Source organism: Lycium barbarum, chromosome 8 (assembly GCF_019175385.1).
Source record: "Lycium barbarum isolate Lr01 chromosome 8, ASM1917538v2, whole genome shotgun sequence".
In the NCBI taxonomy this organism is placed as follows: Eukaryota; Viridiplantae; Streptophyta; class Magnoliopsida; order Solanales; family Solanaceae; genus Lycium; species Lycium barbarum.
This window is the reverse complement of record NC_083344.1, coordinates 115,576,808-115,603,846: the sequence shown is the minus strand read 5'-3', so window position 1 is coordinate 115,603,846 and position 27,039 is coordinate 115,576,808. Positions and strand designations below refer to the sequence as shown.

Sequence of the window (27,039 nt, the reverse complement as noted above, 5' to 3'; positions counted from 1 at the left end):
TTGAGAGGAGAAAAAGAAGAGGGGTCACGGCTAGAGTGAAAGAAGAGGAAAAATTCCAAGCCTTCAATTTTGATTCTAGAACTACAATTTTCTTGTATTCCTACTAAGCTCAAGGTTCTCTACAAGTGGTGTAATTATCTTGGCAAGAAAGTGATTTTGTGGCAAGTGAAGAACTTGAAGAAAGAGGTATGAATTTCATCCCTTTATGTTATGGAAGAAGTATGTGTGCTATGATGAGTAAAAGTGTGTGAAAATCATGAAATTATGGTGTGTGGGTGCATGGCCGTGTGAGTGTATAAATATGTGTGTGTGGCCGTGTAGTACTATGTGTTGGAGAGAACATGGATTTGTTATATTTAGTATGTTAATTGTGTTGTAATCTTGTGATGTAAATGAGAAAAAGTGTTGTTAATTGGTTGTCGGAAAGTAGGTGATTTTATTATAGTTTATGTGATTATGAGAATGAAATTGTAAGAATGCAAATTGTTATGGTTGTAAATGGAATTGGAAGATAAGAATATGTTATGGATGTTTATGTTAAAGATTGGAAGTCTAGGTGGATTATGGTTTTGGGTGGAAGCTTGTATATTGTGTATATCTTATGAATATTTTATGAAAATGGTATGATATGCCTCCGAAGTATGTTGTAATGACCTTGATAAGTGATGAATATGAAAATGGTAAGATTGGTTTGGAAATGTAAGGTCGGAATGAAAGATGTTATGTTATGACGGAAAGATGGCTAGTATGCCATATTATGTGTTTTGTGATACTTGTTGTTGTTATTGATGTTGTTGTTGGGTTGCTGTGTTGATATATTAAGCCGAGCTAAGTCTCGGGGATGTTATATGTATAGGGGAAATGCTGCCGAAATTTCGGTAGGCAATTATGTGATTAAGTATGGAATTTTAAAGGCTTGAATTGACAATTGGTAAACTTGACCATTTGTAGATTCTGGGCGAAATTGGAAGTGAAGCTAAGCGAGCATAAGACGCTATTGAGGTATGTAAAGCCTTCCCCTTTATTCTTAGGTATGTTCTGAACGTAATAGGCTCGGCCGCGAGCCTTAAATACGACTCCGTTCCTCGGAATTCGAGATGGAAATCCGCTCCAATTCCTTCAGTAAGATTGAATCACTTTTCTTACAACTTGTCCCTAAAGTGAACTTTTGTATGAAACTTTCCTAAACGGAGTCAGAATACTTCCAAATGATTATGGATGACCTCATAAGGTCTATTATCAGTAATTTACGCATGTCGCCTCAAGTTGGCCCGAGGTGGGCCCACTGATTCTGAAACTACCCTGATTATGCTATTGACTTATTTTTGAGCAATAACTAAAGGAAACTCTTAGCTACTCCCTCTACTACTAAACAATAAGTATTTAACAATCCCATTAAGTTATATGACCTATTCTGATGTGTACAAACGGTCTCACAAGTTCTGTTTCGACATAATCCGCCAGAACATCCGAAAGATATGATTCGTATACCCCTTTTGATATTAGTACTTCGATATAAGCATTCTGCCACAAGTGTTCCGATATAAGAATTCTGCTACAAGAATTCCGTTATAAAGTTTCGACATAAATATTCTGATATGGGCGTTTTGTTGTAAGTAATCTGATATAAGTATCTGGATATAAGTATTCTGACATAAGCATTCTGATCAAAGTATTCCGATAAAAGTGTCCCGATCTCGGTATGTAATCTGATATAAGAATTATGATATGAGAAATCTGTTATGAATAATCTGCTACGAATATTCTGATGGTACACTCAATCATTCTATCGAGTCTCGATTTATGTGCATTCAGTTGCTCACTACTCTGCTCGTGCATGTGCTATGATTCCTTTCACCGGATCCCGGGCCGGTTTATATCGTGCGGATGGGCCGCCGAGTCCCTTGTCGGGGGCCGGGTCCCATATATGAATTCCGAAGTATGATGTGTCCGGTTCCGGGGTACTGTGGTATATGTCCGTCCCCGGTTACCGTGTATATGTTACGAAGTATGATGTGTCCGGTTCCCCGACGTGTGATCTGTCCCCGGGGTTACCGTGGTTATGATATGATGTGTTATGTGACGGAGATGTTCGAAGATATGAAATCTTCTGAAATATGATATGTTGTGGCGCCAAAGGCAGAAGTGGCGACCGCGTTCCTGTGCCCTATGCATGATTCTGTCTGTCTGATCGGATTATGATTCTGTCTGTCCGTCGGGATTATGATTCTGTCTGTCCGTCGGGATTATGATTATGTCTGGTACACTTCTGTCTGTCCGTTTGGAGTATGATTCTGTCCGCTATATTTCTGTGCTTCTGGTTCAGACTATGATTATGTTTGCTGTACTTTCGCTTTACATACTCGGTACATTTTTCGTACTGACCCCCTTTCTTCGGGGGCTGCGTTACATGCCCGCAGGTACAGACGCACCCGGAGATACGCCGCCAGTTTAGGGCATCGATTCTGCTGTTTTTGGGAGAGCTCCTTTTGATCCGGAGCGTGTACTTTTGGTATATACCTTCTGACATCTGTATATTCTGTATGTATGGTAACTCTGGGTACGGCAGGGCCCTGTCCCGTCATATGATTCTGTATGTCTGTTAGAGGCCTTTAGATATGTATGTGGGTTACGGGTTGCTACGGTTCGGGTAGGTACGTACGATTTCGTGACTCTGTCTGTTATGTTAGCCTCATCGGCTTATGCGAAAGTTTGAGTATGCATATGTATATATATATTTTCGCGCGCGCCGTATCTGTATTGGCTTGATTCTGTAAACGCTTATTTTGAATTTTCTGTTTGGTTCGCCAACTCTGTTAGGTAGGTACGTATGGGTACCCAGTTAGGGTACCAATCGCGGCCCACGGGATTGGGTCGTGACAGTTTGTTTGACCAAGCAATTACACAGTTAGGTGGGAATTGGGTGTAATTGACAGGGTGTAATTACACTCTCCAATTCTCAAGGGGGGGCTGAGAATTGGGTGTAATTACACCCTGTAATTACATAGTTACTTTTTAGTTTGTTTATTTTTTTACTTTAACTTATCTTATTTCTATTATTTTAATTTTTTGATTTTTAATATTTTTTTATTTCTATTATTTTAATTTCTTTTTTATTTTTACTTTTTTTTATTATTTTTTTTAAAATGTATTTTTCTTTTTATATTATTTATTTTTCATTTTCTTTCTTTTCATTCCCAACTTTTACTTCTTGTGATTTCATGTAATTGCTCATATTTTTTTATTTTTTTATTTTATTCATTTAGCATAACCGTGTTATTATTCTAATATTTGAAACTACACCTCTTAATATTGGAAAGAATGAGTTATTAACAAACTTGACATATAACGGGTGACGTTATTAAAGTAGAATTTCATTATGAATAGGGTTATAGACTTATATTTTTCCTTTCTTTTGAATTATTTACTTAAGTTACGTTGGAACTTACTTATGTAATGTTAGAATTTGACATAAGAGTATTATGTTGAACTTTTTTTTTTCTTTTGAATTTAGGTTATATTTTCAATTTTAAGTTATTTGCTTTCACATTGCATGTTGTTTATTTTTCACTTACATTTGATGGATTTTTTGTGTCAAATATTTGAATAATATTATGGTATTATATTTATTAATATTGTTTTTTTGTCAAACATCCAATCCATAACGTTCTCACAAAAAAAGTCTTCTTTTAAGTTTTATAATTAATTAAAATTAAATATTAATTTGAAAAATATATATCAATTATTTTTGTTACAATATTAGTTACAAATATATGATTATTAATTAATATATTTTCAAGAAACAATGTGTTATTAAATAACTAATTTAATATCATTTATAAAGGCAATATTTTTTAAATATTAATTTTAAATTTTTATAATTAAATTTTATTTTTAAATTAAACTAACTGTTTAATTACACTTGTGCAACCAAACAGCACGCTTGTAATTACACTGTAATTACGTTATGACAAACAAACAGGTCGTTGTAATTATACTACTGTGTAATTACTAAGCTGTGTAATTACTACCCTAGTAATTACACCAATTTCAATTACCAGGTGGCTTTCCAAACAGGCCCTAAATGAGGAAAACAAGGGGGGAATTTGGTCATGACCTACAATATGCGCGCGCGCACATGTATGTGCCAATCTAGAGAATCCAGGCAATCAATGAGGAAATTAAACCAATGGATGCTTGGGAAAAGCGAGAGATAAGTTTTAAGTCAAAGTTATATATATTCCTTCCGTCCCTTATCATTTGGCCATATTACTAAAAATATATATTTCAAAATACTTGTCTATTTAAAAAACTAAGATACAATTAATTATTTTTTCCTATTTTATCCTTAATATTAAATATTTTTTAAAATAACCAATATTGATTAGAGTGTAATTTATCGAAAAGAGATAAGGATAATATAATAAAAATATACTTTCATTTATGATTAAAGAAAGTAACTAAACTAAAATGGGATGAAGGGAGTATATGATTCTACTCGAAGCACAAAGAGATCATATTTAACAAACAGAAATTGGATTGCTTCAAATTGGAGAAACCGAAACAGGTTGTTGTCGCCGTGGTTTTCCTTGAGCAGCGATACTAAAGCTGGCGTTGCGTGTTTGTTGAATAAATAGTACTCCTAATTCAGTTATTTTTTTTTTACTTTTCTTTCTTGTTAAAAATAGATGATTCAAAAAAATAGTTGTTATTTTAGAAAACATGATATAATTAATTATAAATCGATTTGGCCATGAGAATTTTCAGCTTTTTTCTAGAATTTGTTTTACTTTATTTGAAAATCAGCGTTTGGCCATGAAAATTTCAAATACAATTTGAAGTTATATTTGAATTTTGGAAAAAATACTTTAAACCCTTTTTTCACTTTTAGTAAATTCAAACAATCAAATATTCTTTGAAAAAAAAAACTAGGAGTATAACCATGTCACGCTCCAAAATGGGTTGCGACGTGACCGGCACCCGATGCCTACAAACTTACACCGAGCAAACCAAACCATTATGACATAATAAGTAACCCCAACTCATATTCACCTAACTCAAATAATTAACGTAATAACAATATGAGACAAAATAAAATAACTCCCTTCACGATCAAACTACATCAAAACTTAAAGTAAACATAAGTAGAAATGTCATTCGCTATGCCATATGAGTACCCACTGCCCAAAATGATACAAAGTCTCTATGGAGACTCTATGACGCTATGAATTAAATAATAAAGTTACGGGGTCATCCCGCACTATACAAAAGTATACAACCGAAATAGATGATCCATGATTGCAAAAGTGGGCCCACCAAAAGTAGAAAGCTGTAGGAACTCTAACTAGCACGTTGATCGTCCTGCACCGGACCGCCTGCTAAACTTGACATCATTTAAAACAAACGATGCCTGAGTATTGGAAATACTCAGATATGCGTCATAGGTGCAACTCGTGGAGCGGTAAGAGTTAGGGAATATAAATGAAGGAAATAACAAGTGCATGAAAGACAAATCAAATAAACAATACAATTCACTAGAGTATGTAATGAAACTCCAGTTACTTTATAACATATTTAGGACTTTTAAAACATCTCAAGTGTCATGGTCTGATCCATATTTCAAGTCTCAAAATTATATATGATGTATACACTCGGGACGCCATCCGCGAGGCCTGACGTACTCTCCCCGCTAGATAGGCTATGATACACCGGGGTACAAAACTCACGAGCCTAATCATCCCCTCGACCGGGTGAGATGGTACATTGGGGTGTAGAACCCACGGGTACGGTCATCCCCTCGACCGGATGAGCAAATAAATATCAAAGTCCTTATCGTTGGTCATATCTATTTCATTGATCAAACTAGAGTAAATCAAATCGATTCAAGTATTAGAGTAGCTTTTAAAACATAAAAATAACTAGAAGCTTGACATACCTTGAAGTCTCCTTAATTAATCTAAGAGTCGTTCCAAGCGTTTCAAATGGTTGTAACAACTTCAATCTACATAAATGAACTCGTATTCATCAACAACATATCACAACTACGCCAATTAACCAACTAAGTATCCAACACTAAATTTTCAACAATTCAATATTCATGTGATGTCCTCGTTAATCACCCTAATTAATTCCATCAATCGCGTTGATACATTCATTCGAGCCGCATAAGTCTACCATTTAAACCCATCGATACTGTTCATCATCTCTTTCACTAATTTCACACCCTTTATTACTATCAAGCTAGGGTTTTGTATTTAAGGTCAGTCCACACCAACTCAAATAATACCTTTCACCACCATAGATACTCATAAAAAACTCATATTTATAATTTATAAATGTAGAAATTACCTTCTTGAAGAAAATCCCAAAAATCAACTTTAGGCATTTTTGAAAACTCTAGATGTTCTTTCTAAAATTTAGCCAACCTATAAATGTAGTGACGTAACTATAAGTGTTAACTAACTCTATTTTACCCATAATTAGTAAGAATTTACCTTGGAGTGTTCTAAGAAGAGCTTGGCTGAAACCCTCACTGTTAGCTTCCCCAACAACTTTGTAAAATAAGTCTAGCACTTGGAATGAGCTTTAATAGGCTTTAGGATATATATGTATATAAAGGACCAGCTTTTTGGTCTCTTTTATTTTTACTACTGCTATCAACCGCATACCCTCTTCCCTATTGCCTTGGAGCCATTCACTGTCGGTGTATTAATTGCACCATTTGCCTTTTTTTTTTTTTTAAAAAAAAAGAATGCTAACCGCTTTTTTTTTTCCACTCTTTGTTGTGAACCCTTTACTAGTTGTTTTTAAATATTAGCATGGCCCCACAAAATAAATAGTAGTAGTATTAAACTAAATTTGAAAATTTTCCGAGGAGCTACAATAAAACCTTACGAAATTTTCAGAGTCACTACATTCTCCCTCACTTAGGATCATTTGTCCTCGAATGAAGTTCGTAGCTTATTTTCAAGTTCACAAGTCATGCTTAACTTTTTGCACAACACCTCTCTTAATCTCCCATTTTCACCTTCGACTCTCAAGGCCTCAAAATTTGACCAACTCTCTAAATTTTCAAAAATTTCGACAGAATTTCCTTTGTTTGTAGGCCTATCCAAAATTTTCAACCTATCAGCTTACCACAAGAATACAATAAAATTGGCCCCTCACGTCTTTACACATCATGAATATATCATACATGCCTCCACGAGCCTCATATGCCCCAAATATCACTAAATTGCACCTCTGGCATCAAAACGATAAAATATATGGCAATGAGATAAGTCTAGTCACCAGAGACAATAATGAATCAATTACGATATTAAAAAGAATAAATTTCTATCCATTAGCAAGCTAAACAAAGTTACTTACTCGCCTTACGGAAATAAACATGATATTTATCAAACTTTGAAATTTTAGGAAGTAGTCATACTTGTAGATGTGAACAAGTGTGGGTATCGAATTTTTATATCTTTCTCGGCCTCCCAAGTAGGCTCTTCACATCATGGTTACACCACAATATTTTAACCGAAGCTATATCTTTGGTTCTCAATCTACGGACTTGCCTATCAAGAATCTCAAATGGTTGTTCCTCATAAGTCAAGCCATCATTTATTTCTACTACTTCCGAAGAGATGACGTAAGTAGGGTCGGGCTTGTACCCACGTAGCATTGATACATGAAAACAGGATGAATCGTATTCATCGATGCAAATAACTCTAGCTCGTAGGCTACTTCACCCATCTTCTTCAAGACTCGATACGGGCCAATGAATCTAGGACTTAACTTTCCATTCTTCCCGAATCTCATAACACCCTTCATCGGCGACACCTTCAAGAATACTTGATCGCCCTCTTTGAACTCCAAGGCACGTCATCATACATCAGTGTAACATTTTTGTCGGCTCTGAGCGGTCTTTAGCCGCTCTTGTATCAAGGTTACCTTCTCTAAGGCATCATGCACAAGATCGGAACCAAGTAGTTGTAACACCCCGTAACTTCGGACAAGAGTTTGACTCATAAGATGATAATATAATGAAACCAAGATGAGGGTTATAGGAAGTGTTTTGAAAACCAATTAAGTCATAAGAAATGTCTTTGGGCAAAGAAAAGTTGGAAGCCACTCTACGGGGCGTGTTTTCAAACGAGTTTTTGGAAGGTCTTACTTCCAACGACCATAACCCCTCTATTAATTTGGAATTTGGGAAAACTTCCTTGATGAAAGTTTTAGCCCCTTGAAATAGCTTTCCAACGGTATATTACGGGCCTCAATCGGACATCTGTGCAAAAGGTTATGCCCATTATACGACAGACTGTCCGAGTAGAAGAATTTTGACGGACCATTTGACGGTCCGTAGAACATTTGACGGTCCGTAAAACATTTATACGGTCCGTCAAATGGTCACAGAGAATCATATTTTCCTGGGCAGTTTTACGGTTCATTTTGACGGTCCGTATAACATTTTGACGATCCGTAAAACAATTATACTGTCCGTAAAATGGTCACAGAAGACCATATTTTGCTGGGCAGTTTTACGGTTCATTTTGACGGTCCGTAAAACAATTATACGGTCCGTCAAATTGACTCAAGCCAGCGTAAAATGGTCACAGAAACTCAATTTTTGCTGGGTAGTTTTACGGACCATTTTGACGGTCCGCAAAAATGGGCGTAGAATTGCCCGATGGGTCAGATTTTAAGATATTAATAAGAGACCCAAAATCATTTTTTTCATTCCCATTTCTCCTACACGACTCAAGGGTTCTCTAGAGCCATCCAAACACTTCATATGCAAGAATCCAAGTGAAACTAAAGATCCACTTCATTAATTCACAAAACTAAGTGTTATATCCCGCATTTTATGCAATCGGATAATTCAAGACAAATGCGGGAAAACAACAAGCAAGGCAATATTTTATTTTGTTTGGCACATGAGTTGCTTATGAAGAGTCTAGAAGTGGAAATATGGAGAACGACGAAGGGCAAATTTGGAAGTTGGAAAAATTGTTTCCATAAATTACAAGAACTAGCTAAGAATATAAAGTGGGCTTGACATATTTTTTTTTAAGGAAATTTGAGGCCCAAACGTCCATGTATATGGGTCAAGCCCATATTGAATAAAAATTTGGTCAATAAAAAGATGACTAAGTCATCTTTATCACAACAAGCTCTAGAAATTTCAAGAAAAACAAGAACAAAAGAAAGAAGGAGAAAACCCTAAGGCATTTCGGCCATAGTAAAATTTCCCAAGGAAAATTGATAAAATTCTTCCAAAAATCATTTCCTACCAAGCTAAAGGTGCTTAACAAGGTGGAGTTGTTGTTGGAGCAAGAACAACTCATAATCCTACAAGTTGCCAAAAGATAGGCAAGTGAGAAGTTGAAGAAGAAAGGTGAGTATTGATCTTGTTTTATGAGTTATGCATGGTTTATATGTGTAGTAGTATGTTAAAATTGATGAAAATCATGAAGGAGAGGAATATGAAGCATGGCCGTGTATGTATATGTATATATATATGGGTGTAGAAAGTGTGTTTTAATTATCTTGCCTAGTGTTGGTTGTTATGGTTGTGAATGAAATGTGGAAAATGGAAGTTGAATGAATTTTAGGAGAGATTGTAGTATGCATGCATGTGGCCGTGTGTTGTGTGTAGTGGTGTGGCCGTGTGGTTGTGGTATAATATGGAGGAGAACGAGTCAATTTTATGTAGTGCTTTGATTGTCGTTATGTTGCGGATTCTTTGTGTTAATGATTATCTATGAACCTTAGCAAAGTTGAAATGGTGGAGACTTGCTTTAGAAGTTAAACGAATGGAATGTAATGTTTCTTTGTATGCATGAAAGACTATATGATTAGTGTGATGTCGTTGGAACGTATACATGAGCTCGTTATTGATTTTATTGAAGTTGGACGGTTTTTGAAAAAAAAAAGTAGTGAATTGTTTGAATATGGAAGTTGCTAGTGTAGTCGTTGAATTCATATCGATAGTTTGGCCGGGTTTGAATTCCCGGATTGTGATTGATGCGAATTTGAATATGTTGAATGTCGAGGATGGTGTATTTACAGAGGAAATGCTGCCGAAATTTCGGTAGCCAATTGTTTCCTTAAGGTGTTAACTCTAAGTATGCTAATGAGAGTTTTGGTAAAAATGACCAAATCGCAGATTTTGACGAGATTGTGACTCGAATTTGGAGTAGCTAAAGGAGCGAAAAGAGGTATGTAAGGCTTCACCTTTCTTTCTATGGCATGTCTTAACTAAAAGAAGTCGGGTACGAGCCTCGGGGACAACCCTAATCCCTGGAATCCGCACCTAATGTTTTCAACTTTTCGTTCAATTGAATTGAAGTAGAAAGTGTGCAAAATGATGAAAAGACCTTCTAGACCCCTATAACTTGCCTAAGTGGGACCCGATTACCCTAAGACTCATACAAGTAACGTTATGACACGTAATATGGGTAAATTATATACGCTACCTCGTCCGGCCCGAGGTGGGCCCGTTACTCTCGGATTTTTCTATAATCTTGGTTAACGTACTTGAAGTGAATCAAAAGGGGGCCTTTGATCCCGATTTCGTCACCAAGTGATAAGTACTATGACTACTCCAGCGGGAGTGTTTCTATGATGATAATGATAATGACAATGTCGGACAAGAGAATGTAGCTATGATAAGTACGACCGGAACGACTCTACGACTAAGCCAAGTACTTCATATAAACATGAAAGCGATAAACTAATTGTTGAATCATATTTATATTTTCTAGTTATAACTTTATTTTCTAAAATACCTAAGATTTCATTTTCGGTTACTGTAACACTATTTTCCGTTGATAGTTTCGCCTTAAAATACTTGTTCCTTCAAGGTGAGACAAAGCTATCACTAGCATTCCGTAATGTAATCGGAGGTCACCGACCTTATGTCACTCCGATGGATACAAGATTTTCCTTGGCTCTCTTGTGTGCTTATATGATATAGGTACATAAAACGGGTATACGTGTATGGGTATGTATATATATATATGGTAAAGTAAATGTATATAAGACATGTATATGCATAAAAGATGAGTAAATGTATATGTATGTGTATGTGGGGAAAAAGGGAAGGGCCACGGTTATATCACCACCTGATTCAGCTGGATTCCATCCTGGACGCGGGATGCCCGGACGCGGGATATGGGATGAGCCGTACGCGGCGTCTGTATATATATATATATATATATATATATATATATTTCATATGTGATGTAATATGTTGGGTCATCGTTGGGGAGGGGGTTGGGAGAGCCGATTGTATTCGGCGTCTGTAAATGTAAATGAAAGATACCGTCTACTGAATTGTACTGTTTTCTGTATACATGAATAAGGGACACCGAGGGGGGGTTGGGAGAGCCGATTGTATTCGGCGTCTGTAAATGTGAGCAAAAGATACCGTTACTGAAATGTACTGTTTTCTGTACACGAGAATAAGTAATATAAAAATGTTGATTCCTATGCCTATGAAAAGAAACGTTTCAAAGATGAAAAGAAAAGCCTACATGACAGCCGGCCTAAAGAGGGGCCTTCCTATGTACAGGTTACGTTCTTGCCTCGTTATACGCCCTTTGGCTCCGTGATATTATTATTGATCGTACTTTATGTTACTGCTTGCATTGTTTTCCATGCCTTACATACTCGGTACATTATTCGTACTGACGTCCCTTCTTGTGGACGCTGCGTTTCATGCCGCGCAGGTCAGCAGGTATACGGACCAGATTCCTAGTGCCCTATCAGCAGCATTCGACAACGCTCCAGTTGTTCCGGAGCCTTATTTCATCGGTACTATTTTGTGTATGTATTTTCGGGCGCGACAGTACTCGGCCCTTTCTCTGTATAAATGTACTATGTCTAGAGGCTCGTAGACAGATATACACAGTCAGCTATGTACAGTTTAATGTATTTTATTCCGAATGGTCCGCGTTCTGGTGTAACGCGATATTAGAAAGTTTACTGCAAATGTTAATGTTTAGAAAAAAAAATATGGCACTGTTTATACAGGATAGCTAAGGGGTGCTCGGTACAAGTATCGGGTACTCGTCACGGCCCCTGGTCGGGTCGTGACAGAAGTGGTATCAGAGCAGTTCGGTCCTAGGGTTTGTCTACGAGCCGTGTCCAGTAGAGTCTTGTCTATGGGTGTGTAGCGCGCCATACTTATAGACAGGAGGCTACGGGGCATTTAGGAAATGTGACCTTCTTTGTATTCTGAAATCGTGCGATAGAGCTATGTTACCAGGCTTCCATGCTCCTTTTCTAAAACCGATGTTATGGTTTCAGTAATGCCGCCGAAGAGAAAGGCTACGACGGCCGAGAAAGCCAAGGGGGTGGCGGCCCGCAGAGTTGAACAGGAGCTAGACGAAGAAGAATCTCACAATGAAGCTCCCCCTCAGACTGTTCCTGCACCCCCTGCACCGGCAGAGCAGGGAAGAGCTCCAGTTCCAGCCCCCGCACCTCCAGTTCCACCGCCAGCAGCTCCGGGCCAGCAGATGGCAGAGGCCATGCAGTTATTGACCCAGCTAGTCGCCGCACAAGCTCAGCGGCAAGATGTGGACACAGGCGACAGGGCGGTAAGCGCAAGGGCCCGAGACTTTATTACCCTGAAGCCGCCAGAGTTCTATGGATCGAAGCCAGAGGAGGACCCGCAGGGTTTTATAGACGAGATGCTGAGGAATCTGAGGATCATACATGCTTCGGATACGGAGTCCGTAGAGTTGGCTTCATACAGGCTGTGGGATGTGGCAGTTCTGTGGTACGGTAACTGGATATCATCGAGGGGAGCAAATGCACCCCCTCCGGTTTGGCAGGAGTTCACTGAGGCTTTCCTACGACATTTCCTACCGCCAGAGGTTCGACGGGCTCGAGCCGATATGTTCTTGAACCTGAGACAGGGAAATATGAGCGTTCGGGAATACAGTCTTCGTTTCAACTCGCTAGCCAAGTATGCCCCCGCCCTGATAGCAGATAGGGGAGACCATGTGCACCGGTTTGTAAGCGGGCTAGGGCCACATTTGGTTAAGGAGTGTTTGACGGCCTCACTCCAAGACGGGATGACTATTACCCGCATCCAGGCCCACGCCCAAAATCTGGAGGAGCAGTATCAGACACAGAGAGAGGAGAGCTATCCAGATAGGGGTTCCAGAAAAAGAGGCAGATTTTCTAGGGGTAGGAGCGAGTATAGAGGGGGGCAGGCACAAGAGCAATCTGGGTATTCGGGCCAACCAGCGGCCAGTGCACCTCCTCGATTTGCGGAATGGGGATTTGACCGACCTACCAATTCAGGAACAGGACAAGGCTCTAAGGCTTCAAGACTCCAGTACAGAGCCGATTCTAGCAGGACGGGGCTTCCCCCACCACGATGTGCTCGGTGTGGCAAGCCACACTCTGGGCAGTGCTACCTAGACACCGGTGGTTGTTTTGCCTGTGGTCGGACTGACCATTTTGTACGTGATTGCCCACTAAAGGATGGAGGAGGCCAAACTCAGCCAGCCGGATCAGCGATCGGTTCGTCGTCGACTGTGCGCCCTCGTGGATAGACTTCTCAGGCTCCAGCAGGCCGCGGCCGAGGTAGGGGAGGAGCACCTAGTTCAGCCGGTCCTCCGCACCGCCTATATGCACTGACAGGACGACAGGACCCTGAGCCTTCCGCAGACGCGGCCACAGGTACTTTTTCAGTATCCTCTGTGATAGACGTGTGTTAATTAATTCAATTTTTTTTCCCTATACTGTCCTCTGTATTACTGAACACATTGAGAATTTGGAAATTTGGACGGAAAGTGGCCATACGCATAGGTAAATGGCGAACACCCGAAAATTGCGAAGGTTAGAACTGTAAATAAAGGAAAAGACGTGTTACGCGGACGTTTCGAAAACTGCCGAGACCCCAACTCGTTCCATATTATGCGGCATAAGTAGTACGAGGAAGCGGAAGTAAAAATATTGACACCGAGACATCGAAATGCATTAAAGCTTCAAGGTTAAGCGTGCTCAGGTGGGAGTAATCCCATGATGGGTGACCCCCTGGGAAATATGCTGAAAATTTCATAGATGCGGAAACAAGAGACGAGTGTAAAAGTAGGTAGCCCAGAGTAAATTGGGGTGTGGGAAGTGGTTAGAAACCCCACACGAGTCACATAGGCCGAGCCGGACTAGACTAACAGAAAAAGGGAAGTCGTGACAACGGAAAGCTTTGGGAACGAAGGAGAAAAGTACAAATGTCAGGGTGAGGCCAATATTGAGTCCACACTAGCTAAGGCAAGGAATCCCTAATATGGCGGTATACGGGAACATGTCTAGTGAGGGGATAGACGCAGCGGGCGCCATGAAGAAGGAATTTCAACCGTAAAGATCGTAAAAAGGGCAACCTAAGCTTCTAAGATGAATATGCTAAGCGACAGGAGGTATTTACAAAGGAGACCTCCCCGAAATATTATACTACGCTATGAGGCAAGTTTAACCTTCGAGGACGAATGTTCTAAAGGGGGGGAGGATGTTATATCCCGCATTTTATGCAATCGGATAATTCAAGACAAATGCGGGAAAACAACAAGCAAGGCAATATTTTATTTTGTTTGGCACATGAGTTGCTTATGAAGAGTCTAGAAGTGGAAATATGGAGAACGACGAAGGGCAAATTTGGAAGTTGGAAAAATTGTTTCCATAAATTACAAGAACTAGCTAAGAATATAAAGTGGGCTTGACATATTTTATTTTAAGGAAATTTGAGACCCAAACGTCCATGCATATGGGTCAAGCCCATATTGAATAAAAATTTGGTCAATAAAAAGATGACTAAGTCATCTTTATCACAACAAGCTCTAGAAATTTCAAGAAAAACAAGAACAAAAGAAAGAAGGAGAAAACCCTAAGGCATTTCGGCCATAGTAAAATTTCCCAAGGAAAATTGATAAAATTCTTCCAAAAATCATTTCCTACCAAGCTAAAGGTGCTTAACAAGGTGGAGTTGTTGTTGGAGCAAGAACAACTCATAATCCTACAAGTTGCCAAAAGATAGGCAAGTGAGAAGTTGAAGAAGAAAGGTGAGTATTGATCTTGTTTTATGAGTTATGCATGGTTTATATGTGTAGTAGTATGTTAAAATTGATGAAAATCATGAAGGAGAGGAATATGAAGCATGGCCGTGTATGTATATGTATATATATATGGGTGTAGAAAGTGTGTTTTAATTATCTTGCCTAGTGTTGGTTGTTATGGTTGTGAATGAAATGTGGAAAATGGAAGTTGAATGAATTTTAGGAGAGATTGTAGTATGCATGCATGTGGCCGTGTGTTGTGTGTAGTGGTGTGGCCGTGTGGTTGTGGTATAATATGGAGGAGAACGAGTCAATTTTATGTAGTGCTTTGATTGTCGTTATGTTGCGGATTCTTTGTGTTAATGATTATCTATGAACCTTAGCAAAGTTGAAATGGTGGAGACTTTCTTTAGAAGTTAAACGAATGGAATGTAATGTTTCTTTGTATGCATGAAAGACTATATGATTAGTGTGATGTCGTTGGAACGTATACATGAGCTCGTTATTGATTTTATTGAAGTTGGACGGTTTTTGAAAAAAAAAAGTAGTGAATTGTTTGAATATGGAAGTTGCTAGTGTAGTCGTTGAATTCATATCGATAGTTTGGTCGGGTTTGAATTCCCGGATTTTGATTGATGCGAATTTGAATATGTTGAATGTCGAGGATGGTGTATTTACAGAGGAAATGCTGCCGAAATTTCGATAGCCAATTGTTTCCTTAAGGTGTTAACTCTAAGTATGCTAATGAGAGTTTTGGTAAAAATGACCAAATCGCAGATTTTGACGAGATTGTGACTCGAATTTGGAGTAGCTAAAGGAGCGGAAAGAGGTATGTAAGGCTTCACCTTTCTTTCTATGGCATGTCTTAACTAAAAGAAGTCGGGTACGAGCCTCGGGGACAACCCTAATCCCTGGAATCCGCACCTAAAGTTTTCAACTTTTCGTTCAATTGAATTGAAGTAGAAAGTGTGCAAAATGATGAAAAGACCTTCTAGACCCCTATAACTTGCCTAAGTGGGACCCGATTACCCTAAGACTCATACAAGTAACGTTATGACACGTAATATGGGTAAATTATATACGCTACCTCGTCCGGCCCGAGGTGGGCCCGTTACTCTCGGATTTTCCTATAATCTTGGTTAACGTACTTGAAGTGAATCAAAAGGGGGCCTTTGATCCCGATTTCGTCACCAAGTGATAAGTACTATGACTACTCCAGCGGGAGTGTTTCTATGATGATAATGATAATGACAATGTCAGACAAGAGAATGTAGCTATGATAAGTACGACCGGAACGACTCTACGACTAAGCCAAGTACTTCATATAAACATGAAAGCGATAAACTAATTGTTGAATCATATTTATATTTTCTAGTTATAACTTTATTTTCTAAAATACCTAAGATTTCATTTTCGGTTACTGTAACACTATTTTCCGTTGATAGTTTCGCCTTAAAATACTTGTTTCTTCAAGGTGAGACAAAGCTTTCACTAGCATTCCGTAATGTAATCGGAGGTCACCGACCTTATGTCACTCCGATGGATACAAGATTTTCCTTGGCTCTCTTGTGTGCTTATATGATATAGGTACATAAAACGGGTATACGTGTATGGGTATGTATATATATATGGTAAAGTAAATGTATATAAGACATGTATATGCATAAAAGATGAGTAAATGTATATGTATGTGTATGTGGGGAAAAAGGGAAGGGCCACTGTTATATCACCACCTGATTCAGCTGGATTCCATCCTGGACGCGGGATGCCCGGACGCGGGATATGGGATGAGCCGTACGCGGCGTCTGTATATATATATATATATATATATATATATATATATATATAATGTGTGATACATATGTGATGTAATATGTTAGGTCATCGTTGGGGAGGGGGTTGGGAGAGCCGATTGTATTCGGCGTCTGTAAATGTAAATGAAAGATACCGTCTACTGAATTGTACTGTTTTCTGTATACATGAATAAGGGACACCGAGGGGGGGTTGGGAGAGCCGATTGTATTCGGCGTCTGTAAATGTGAGCAAAAGATACCGTTACTGAAATGTACTGTTTTCTGTACACGAGAATAAGTAATATAAAAATGTTGATTCCTATGCCTATGAAAAGATACGTTTCAAAGATGAAAAGAAAAGCCTACATGACAGCCGGCCTAAAGAGGGGCCTTCCTATGTACAGGTTACGTTCTTGCCTCGTTATACGCCCTATGGCTCTGTGATATTATTATTGATCGTACTTTATGTTACTGCTTGCATTGTTTTCCATGCTTTACATACTCGGTACATTATTCGTACTGACGTCCATTCTTGTGGACGCTGCGTTTCATGCCGCGCAGGTCAGCAGGTATACGGACCAGATTCCTAGTGCCCTATCAGCAGCATTCGACAGCGCTCCAGTTGTTCCGGAGCCTTATTTCATCGGTACTATTTTGTGTATGTATTTTCGGGCGCGACAGTACTCGGCCCTTTCTCTGTATAAATGTACTATGTCTAGAGGCTCGTAGACAGATATACACAATCAGCTATGTACAGTTTAATGTATTTTATTCCGAATGGTCCGCGTTCTGGTGTAACGCGATATTAGAAAGTTTACTGCAAATATTAATGTTTAGAAAAAAAAAATATGGCACTGTTTATATAGGATAGCTAAGGGGTGCTCGGTACAAGTATCGGGTACTCGTCACGGCCCCTGGTCGGGTCGTGACACTAAGTGTGAGAAACACATCAAATCCATTCAAGTCAAGAAATTCCATAGAAGGTGGAACTAGGGTTTTGTTCAAGTGAAGCTTTTCAACTCAAGACTTATTCCCACAATAACTAAGGTAAGTTTTATGATGTTTCATGATGATTAAAGTGTTGATAAGTTCTTGGGAGAATAGTAAATGGGTTTGATAAAGAAAATTATATGAACTATGCTAGGGTTTTTGGATTGTTGACTTGGGATTGTTGTATTCATATGGGTGATGAAGAATGATGTTAATTACATCTAATTAAGACTGTAGAATCACCTAGAAGTCATAAAATGGGGATTGGGTGAATAAAACACCATTAATGAAGGTTGTAGAGCTTCATGCCCACTAAGTGTTTGATAAAATGCTTAGATGGCCAAAGCATGAATATTATTGGTAATATAGAATCCCTTTGACTTGTATTGATATAGATCAAAGTTGAAAGGGTTGACGAACATTGTATTACGCTCAAAGGCTGGAATTAAGGTATATGAGGCTAACTATCTACGTTAGGGAATATTCATGATTCTCCCTATGCCTCATTCTTCATGCTTGTCAGAAATTTGACTCAGAACATAGTTTAGCCTAGTTTCATGATATGATATAGAACTATTATCTTCTAGGGTTGCAGTTACAGAATTCGTTCATGGTTGTCACTTTGAACATCATGAACTCAGCACGTAATCTTTATCGACTTATGCATTATTATCACATGAGTCTCAGTCAGTGTATAACCAGTTATTTGCAAGAGTCCCATAATCAGGAGCAATTATCATGCTATCAGCTATAGCCAGAATTAGTTTTGTAAATTGTTAATGTTGAACACCTGTATCTGTACTTTTGGGCCCTAGGCCATAGTTTATGCATACGTATTGCTTGGGCCAGAGGCCACAGTTTTTGTGCACATTATTTGGGCCCTAGGCCACAGTTATATTTACAGTTTTACAGGTGATTCTTTATCCAGAAGAGAGAGTACTTCAGCTTCTTGCTTTCCTGTTTAGTTCAGTTTCAGTTTTCAGTTTTCAGTTTCAGTACTCTTAGAGGCTTCATAGACACAGTTCAGACAGTCAGATATTTATTATATTAGCCTTGTTGGCAGTTGTTCAATCATTTTGGTTTAGCCATGTTGGCTACTTTCAGATATGTTCAGATTGTCTAAGTATTTCCGCATTATGATATTTCAGTGAGACTTTTAGTTAATCAGCATGTGTTAGTTTTATTTTATAAATTAGTTATGTTTTGGTATCACATGTTGATTCAGCCAGCTAGTTGGTTCGCTCGGTCACATGCAGTCAGGCACCGGGTGCCGTGTTACGTCCGGGCCCAGGTTCGGGGCGTGACAAAGCTTGGTATCAGAGCCCTAGGTTCAAGTGTCTTAGGGAGTCTATGAAGCCGTGTCCAGTGGGGTCTCTTTTATATGTGTGAGGGCCCCACACATATAAACAGTTGACCACCAAGACATTCAGGATTTGTTTCACTTCTTTCATACTCTAGATCGTGCAAGATAAAGTAATGCTTTTAGGAATTATTCTAACTCGTGCAAATTAGTATTTCAGAAATGGCTCCAAAAAGGAAGTACAACAAGAAAAATACGACTACTAGCCAGAGGGCTACCGTTGACGCAACAACAGAAGGGGGCACTCAGGCCCAGGCAGCCGCCACAGCTAATGTCGCTGCTACGCCTTCCAATACTTCTGATGCAGATGTTAGAGGAGCTATTCAGTTGCTCACTCAAATTTTGGCAAATCAGGCCCAGCGACAGGAAACGGCCCCTAGCTCAGGCGCTAGTAGTGGGTCAAACAGTTCTAGGACTCAGGAGTTTATGCGGATGAAGCCGCCAGTGTTCACAGGGTTAAAGAAGGAGGAAGACCCCCAAAATTTCATTGATGGACTCCAGAAAATATATCGTGTGATGCATGCTACTGATACAGAGGCAGCAGAATTCCGGGCTTTCCAGCTGCAAGATGTGGCCCATATTTGGTATGAGACATGGGAACAGTCCCGAGGGGAGGATGCACCTTCTGCTACTTGGGATGAATTTGCAGACGCTTTTATTGAACACTTCATGCCAATTGAGGTTAGAGAAGCCAAGGCTATAGAGTTTGAGAATCTAAGGCAAAAGGACATGACTGTTCAGGACTATTACCTCAAGTTCGTGTCATTGTCCAGACATGCTCCTCACATGGTTCCTGATATGAGAGCCGTGGTTAGGAGATTTGTACTTGGGCTTAAACCCGAGTTGCACAGGGATGCCAACACAGTTGCTCAGAACGACAAGATGAATATTTCCAAGATACTGGCATTCGTGCAAGGTAACGAGACAAGAATGAAGGAAGAAGAAGCCCTACAAAAGCAAAAAGATAGGGAGTTTAGCAAGAGGGCTAAGTCTGCTAGTAATTTCAGTCATGGGGGATCTCAAGGTGATGGCAACCGTCAGTTTTTTAAGAATAGGTCATCAAGACCTACTCCCTCAATAGCTAGTGCTCCATTTCAAAGGTCCAAGTTTAACCAGAAAGACCGGAACCTCGGAACGACAGGCTCACATTCACAGGCCAGCGTGACCAACCGTGGTTTTCAGCACCCTACATGCAACACTTGTGGTAAGAAACATTCAGGAGTATGCCGTTTGGGCATGGATGGTTGTTTCGGGTGTGGTCAGCCGGGTCATTTTCTGCGGGATTGTCCGTCCGCAAGAAGAAATACCGGAGGTAACAATAATGTAGCTCAGTCCTCAAATTCAGCAACTCCCTGAAATTTCCAAGCCCAGCAGGGGCGCGGAGCAGCAAAGCCCGGTAATACGGGCGGTGGTCAGAATCGTCTGTATGCACTGTCAGGTCGCCAGGATACAGAGGCTCGTGGAGATGTTGTCACAGGTATGCTAACAGTCTTCACCTACGATATATTCGCTCTTATGGACCCAGGATCCACTCTATCTTATGTAACCCCGTATATTGCTAAGAAATTTGGGATAGAACCCGAAAAGTTTCAAGAACCTTTCGAAGTATCCACACCGGTTGGGGAATCAGTTATAGCTAGGCGTATCTATAGAGGTTGTCCAGTGTTAATCTACCATCGCAGCACCATAGCAGACTTAATAGAATTAGAGATGGTAGATTTCGACGTGATTATGGGTATGGATTGGTTAGAGTCCTGTTATGCCTCTGTGGGTTGTAGAACCAAAACTGTGACATTTGATTTTCCCGATGAACTTATAGAATGGAAAGGTAATTCAGTAGCACCTAGGGGTAGATTTAATTCCTACCTTAGAGCCAGAAAGATGATCTCCAAGGGGTGTATTTATCACTTAGTTCGAGTCAGGGATGCAGATGCCCAGACTCCAGCTCTTTAGTCAGTGCCAGTTGTCAGTGAATTTCCAGAAGTCTTTCCAGATGACCTACCCGGAGTCCCTCCTGATAGGGAAATTGATTTTGGAATTGACCTACTTCCCGGCACTAAGTTGATATCTATTCCACCGTATAGGATGGCCCCAGCAGAGTTAAAGGAGTTAAAAGTTCATTTGAAGGATCTTCTTGATAAGGGACTTATAAGGCCAAGTGTCTCACCTTGGGGCGCACCGGTCTTGTTTGTCCGAAAGAAGGATGGATCCTTGCGTATGTGTATAGACTACCGCCAGTTGAACAAGGTCACCATTAAAAATAAGTATCCTCTTCCCAGAATAGACGACCTATTTGATCAACTTCAGGGTGCTCAGTGTTATTCCAAGATTGACCTCAGATCAGGCTACCATCAGTTAAAGGTTAAGGAAGTTGACATTCCGAATACCGCTTTCAGAACCCGTTATGGTCATTTTGAATTTCTTGTCATGTCGTTTGGGTTGACGAATGCACCAGCAGCTTTCATGGATCTTATGAACAGAGTATTCAAGCCTTATCTTGATTTATTCGTCATTGTGTTTATTGATGACATATTGGTGTATTCCTGTAGTGAGACAGATCATGCAGAGCATCTCAGAATAGTGTTGCAGACTCTCAAGGATCGTGAGCTTTATGCAAAATTCTCAAAGTGCGAGTTTTGGCTCAAGTCAGTGGCATTCCTAGGCCATGTAATTTCAGGTGAAGGTATTAAGGTGGACCTTCAGAAAATTGACGCTGTCAAGAACTGGCCCAGACCCACCTCAGCAACAGACATCAGAAGTTTCTTGGGTCTGGCAGGTTATTATAGGCGTTTTGTTGAGGGATTTTCCTCTATCTCAGCTCGGCTGACTAAGATGACTCAGAAGAAAGTCAAATTCCAATGGTCAGAGGTATGTGAGCACAGTTTCGAAGAGTTGAAGAAGAGATTGACTTCTGCTCCAGTTTTGACACTACCAGAGGGAACCGAGGGATTCGTTGTCTATTGCGATGCTTCGGGAGTTGGTCTCGGATGTGTTTTGATGCAGCATGGTAAGGTTGTTGCTTATGCGTCCAGACAGCTTAAGACTCATGAGAAGAATTATCCAACCCATGACTTAGAGTTAGCAGCTGTGATTTTTGCACTCAAGATATGGCGGCACTACTTATATGGAGTACATGTGGATATTTTCACCGATCATAAAAGCCTGCAATATATTTTCAAGCAAAGAGAGTTGAATCTTAGGCAGAGAAGATGGCTCGAATTGCTTAAGGATTATGATGTGGATATTCTTTATCATTGATAAGTTGGTATTTTACCAACTTATCTCTTCTTTAATCTTATATTTTTGCTATGTTTGCTTGAGAAAATAGTGCATTTAATATCGTTTACATCTATTTTACAGGTTTTATGTGATTTAGAAGTGATCGGAAGAAACCAAGTGAAAATTAAGTCAAAAAGAGGCCAAATGGGACAGTTTTGCAAAAACGGGCCAGATCTGCAAAAACGGGCAGAATTGCAAATCTGAAAAATGGGGCATAAAAGAGAGGCTTAGGGCAGAAAACATTTTATCTTTGGCTCAACACAAGTCCTTGGAGGCTAGGATTTCACACCAACACATTGGAGGAGAAGATTGGAAGCACTTTAATGAGATATTCTTAATCCTTTCTTCAATTTCTTGTTTTGTATTGAATATTTATGTGTGTAGTATTTCATTTCAATACTTGAACTTTGTTTATGGAAGTATATATTGTTTAAGTTTGGATTGAATCTCTTGTTTTGCTTATGTGTTGAATGATTTTATTCCTAATGAAGTGAGTTATTGTTTCTTTAATTAATCTCATGTTGAATGATTCTTAAGGGAGTAGCTAACCCTAAGACTTGCCCATTTATTTCGGTTTAAACTTGGAAGAGGCAAACTCGGGATTGGGAAAGATTAATTAACAAGAATTTGGGGCGTTAACCCTCATCTTATGGAAATCGACCTAGGAATAGGCGACACCACTTGTAGCCATATTCGGGTGTTCTTAATGCTTCTAATTGCTTTAGGGATATTCAATTAGGTAGTCTAGTTAGTCTTCGGAAGAAGCTAATTTAGAGTCATTATCCGAGGCTAAGTAATATAAGCTCACCATTATTTGTAAATCATGAAGTACATTGGATCGTTACTTGAGCGTAGTTTCCCTTGTATCCATGCTTGTGGCCATTGATCATTTTACTTGCTTTCTAGGTTAGTTTACATTTTTGCATTAGTTATAATTCTCTCAAACAAAACCAAAATATCATCCATCGTTTGACTTTAGCGTAGTTGGTGAAAATTCCTACTTTTCCTAATCGCCTATATATTGTTCTCTGTGGGATTCGACCCCGACTCATAGTTGGGTAAATTATATTTGCATACGACCGTGCCCATTCTAATTAATAGGGTGGATTTGGACGTTATCAATCATCCGGGGAAAGCGAATGTTGTAGCTGATGCTCTTAGTCGGCGTTCCATGGGAAGTTTAGCCCACGTGGACGTGGATAAGAGAGTTATGACAAAGGAAGTTCACCGTTTGGCCAATCTTGGAGTTCGACTTTTAGACTCGGAGAATGGTGGTGTGGTTGTTCAGAACATGGCTCTTTCCTCTTTAGTCGTGGAAGTCAAGGAGAAACAGTTTAATGATCCCTACTTGTTGCAGCTAAAAGAGGGAATTCACAAGCATAAGACAACGGCTTTCGAACAGGGGGGAGATGATGGTACCTTGAGGTACCGAGGTAGATTGTGTGTTCCAGATGTAGATGGGATCAGAGAACGAATCATGTCAGAAGCTCACAATTCCAGGTATTCCATTCACCCAGGTTCCACTAAGATGTACCATGATCTTAAAGAGATTTATTGGTGGAATGATATGAAGAAGAATGTAGCAGATTTTGTAGCTAAGTGCCCGAATTGTCAGCAAGTGAAAGCCGAACACCAGAGGCCTGGTGGCTTAGCTCAGAACATTGATATTCCTGTCTGGAAATGGGAAATGATCAATATGGACTTTGTATCAGGTCTACCTCATTCGGCTAGGAGACGTGACTCTATTTGGGTGATCGTTGACCGGCTTACTAAGTCAGCGCACTTTTTACCAGTCAAGACCACAGATTCAGCAGAAGATTATGCCAAGCTGTATGTTAATGAGATTGTCATATTGCATGGGACACCAGTGTCCATTATTTCAGATCGTGGTGCTCAGTTTACAGCGAATTTCTGGAAATCCTTTCAGAAAGGATTGGGAACCAAGGTGAACCTCAGCACAACTTTTCATCCACAAACAGATGGCCAGGCAGAGCGTACTATTCAGACTCTAGAGGAAATGTTAAGAGCATGCGTTTTGGATTTCAAGGGTAATTGGGATGATCACTTGCCTCTTATCGAGTTTTCCTATAATAATAGTTATCATGCCAGCATTGGGATGGCACCATTTGAAGCTCTGTATGGGCGAAGGTGTAGATCACCAATTGGTTGGTTCGAAGTTGGTGAAGCGGAGTTGTTAGGACCAGACTTGGTTTATCAAGCTATGGAGAAAGTCAAGTTAATACAGGAGCGTTTGAAAACTGCTCAGAGTCGCCAGAAGTCGTACACAGATGTGAGGCGAAGGGACTTGGAATTTTTAGTCGATGATTGGGTCTTCCTTAAAGTCTCACCCATGAAGGGTGTCATGAGATTTGGCAAGAAGGGGAAGCTCAGTCCCAGATATATTGGACCTTACAGAATTCTACGAAAGGTTGGTCTAGTAGCTTATGAACTTGATTTGCCACAAGATTTGGCTGCTGTTCACCCAGTGTTTCATGTATCCATGTTGAAGAAGTGTGTAGGAGACCCATCGTTGGTTATTCCTGCTAATACTATAACAGTTAAGGATGGCCTCACCTATGAGGAGATCCCCGTAGCCATTCTTGATCGTCAAGTTCACAAGTTGAGAACTAAGGAAGTAGCCTCAGTGAAAGTCCTGTGGAGGAGTCAGAAAGTTGAGGAAGCTACATGGGAAGCCGAGGAGGATATGAAATCCAGGTACCCGCACTTGTTTCGGCCCGCAGAAGAGATTTATGATGAAGCGCCAAGATTTTGAGGTATGTAAACTTTCTTTTTATGTTTTTGGTCGTGTGTGGCCAATGTGTAATGCTGTTGTGATGTAGCCCTGTGAGGCAATGATATTATGGGTTGTTGTGACAGGTTGGTAGTGCCTTATTACAGGGGAAACTCTGGCAAATTTTTTGTAGAATCCCAAATGGTTATCATTCGAGGACGAATGATCCCAAGGGGGAGATATTGTAACACCCCGTAACTTCGGACAAGAGTTTGACTCATAAGATGATAATATAATGAAACCAAGATGAGGGTTATAGGAAGTGTTTTGAAAACCAATTAAGTCATAAGAAATGTCTTTGGGCAAAGAAAAGTTGGAAGCCACTCTACGGGGCGTGTTTTCAAACGAGTTTTTGGAAGGTCTTACTTCCAACGACCATAACCCCTCTATTAATTTGGAATTTGGGAAAACTTCCTTGATAAAAGTTGTATCCCCTTGAAATAGCTTTCCAACGGTATATTACAGGCCTCAATCAGACATCTTTGCAAAACGTTATGCCCATTATACGACAGACTGTCCGAGAAGAAGAATTTTGACGGACCATTTGACGGTCCGTAGAACATTTGACGGTCCGTAAAACATTTATACGGTCCGTCAAATGGTCACAGAGAATCATATTTTCCTGGGCAGTTTTACGGTTCATTTTGACGGTCCGTATAACATTTTGACGATCCGTAAAACAATTATACGGTCCGTAAAATGGTCACAGAAGACCATATTTTGCTGGGCAGTTTTACGGTTCATTTTGACGGTCCGTAAAACAATTATACGGTCCGTCAAATTGACTCAAGCCAGCGTAAAATGGTCACAGAAACTCAATTTTTGCTGGGTAGTTTTACGGACCATTTTGACGGTCCATCAAACAGTTTGACGGTCCGTAAATATGGGCGTAGAATTGCCCGATGGGTCAGATTTTAAGATATTAATAAGAGACCCAAAATCATTTTTTTCATTCCCATTTCTCCTACACGACTCAAGGGTTCTCTAGAGCCATCCAAACACTTCATATGCAAGAATCCAAGTGAAACTAAAGATCCACTTCATTAATTCACAAAACTAAGTGTGAGAAACACATCAAATCCATTCAAGTCAAGAAATTCCATAGAAGGTGGAACTAGGGTTTTGTTCAAGTGAAGCTTTTCAACTCAAGACTTATTCCCACAATAACTAAGGTAAGTTTTATGATGTTTCATGATGATTAAAGTGTTGATAAGTTCTTGGGAGAATAGTAAATGGGTTTGATAAAGAAAATTATATGAACTATGCTAGGGTTTTTGGATTGTTGACTTGGGATTGTTGTATTCATATGGGTGATGAAGAATGATGTTAATTACATCTAATTAAGACTGTAGAATCACCTAGAAGTCATAAAATGGGGATTGGGTGAATAAAACACCATTAATGAAGGTTGTAGAGCTTCATGCCCACTAAGTGTTTGATAAAATGCTTAGATGGCCAAAGCATGAATATTATTGGTAATATAGAATCCCTTTGACTTGTATTGATATAGATCAAAGTTGAAAAGGTTGACGAACATTGTATTACGCTCAAAGGCTGGAATTAAGGTATGTGAGGCTAACTATCTACGTTAGGGAATATTCATGATTCTCCCTATGCCTCATTCTTCATGCTTGTCAGAAATTTGACTCAGAACATAGTTTAGCCTAGTTTCATGATATGATATAGAACTATTATCTTCTAGGGTTGCAGTTACAGAATTCGTTCATGGTTGTCACTTTGAACATCATGAACTCAGCACGTAATTTTTATCGA

General features: G+C 39.6%; 1 protein-coding gene and 2 long non-coding RNA genes across 3 annotated transcripts; 2 read left to right on the top strand and 1 right to left on the bottom strand.

The window, feature by feature from the left end:
- Positions 1 to 3,432, top strand: LOC132605316 (uncharacterized). The gene is made up of 3 exons (XR_009569141.1): positions 1 to 186; positions 952 to 1,002; positions 2,421 to 3,432. It is a non-coding gene; the product is annotated as an uncharacterized LOC132605316 (long non-coding RNA).
- A 1,713-nt stretch (positions 3,433 to 5,145) lies between these two features.
- On the bottom strand, positions 5,146 to 6,599 carry LOC132605315 (uncharacterized). Its single transcript, XR_009569140.1, has 2 exons — positions 6,495 to 6,599; positions 5,146 to 6,001 (listed from the first exon to the last, which is right to left on the bottom strand). It is a non-coding gene; the product is annotated as an uncharacterized LOC132605315 (long non-coding RNA).
- Positions 6,600 to 20,078: 13,479 nt separating this feature from the next.
- On the top strand, positions 20,079 to 25,218 carry LOC132608184 (uncharacterized; the record flags this gene model as incomplete). The annotated part of the gene is made up of 4 exons (XM_060322253.1): positions 20,079 to 20,417; positions 23,875 to 24,118; positions 24,455 to 24,903; positions 24,988 to 25,218. Coding segments are annotated over exons 1-4 (1,263 nt in total), but the record flags the coding sequence as incomplete, so codon positions are not given.
- Between the last annotated feature and the right edge of the window lie 1,821 nt (positions 25,219 to 27,039).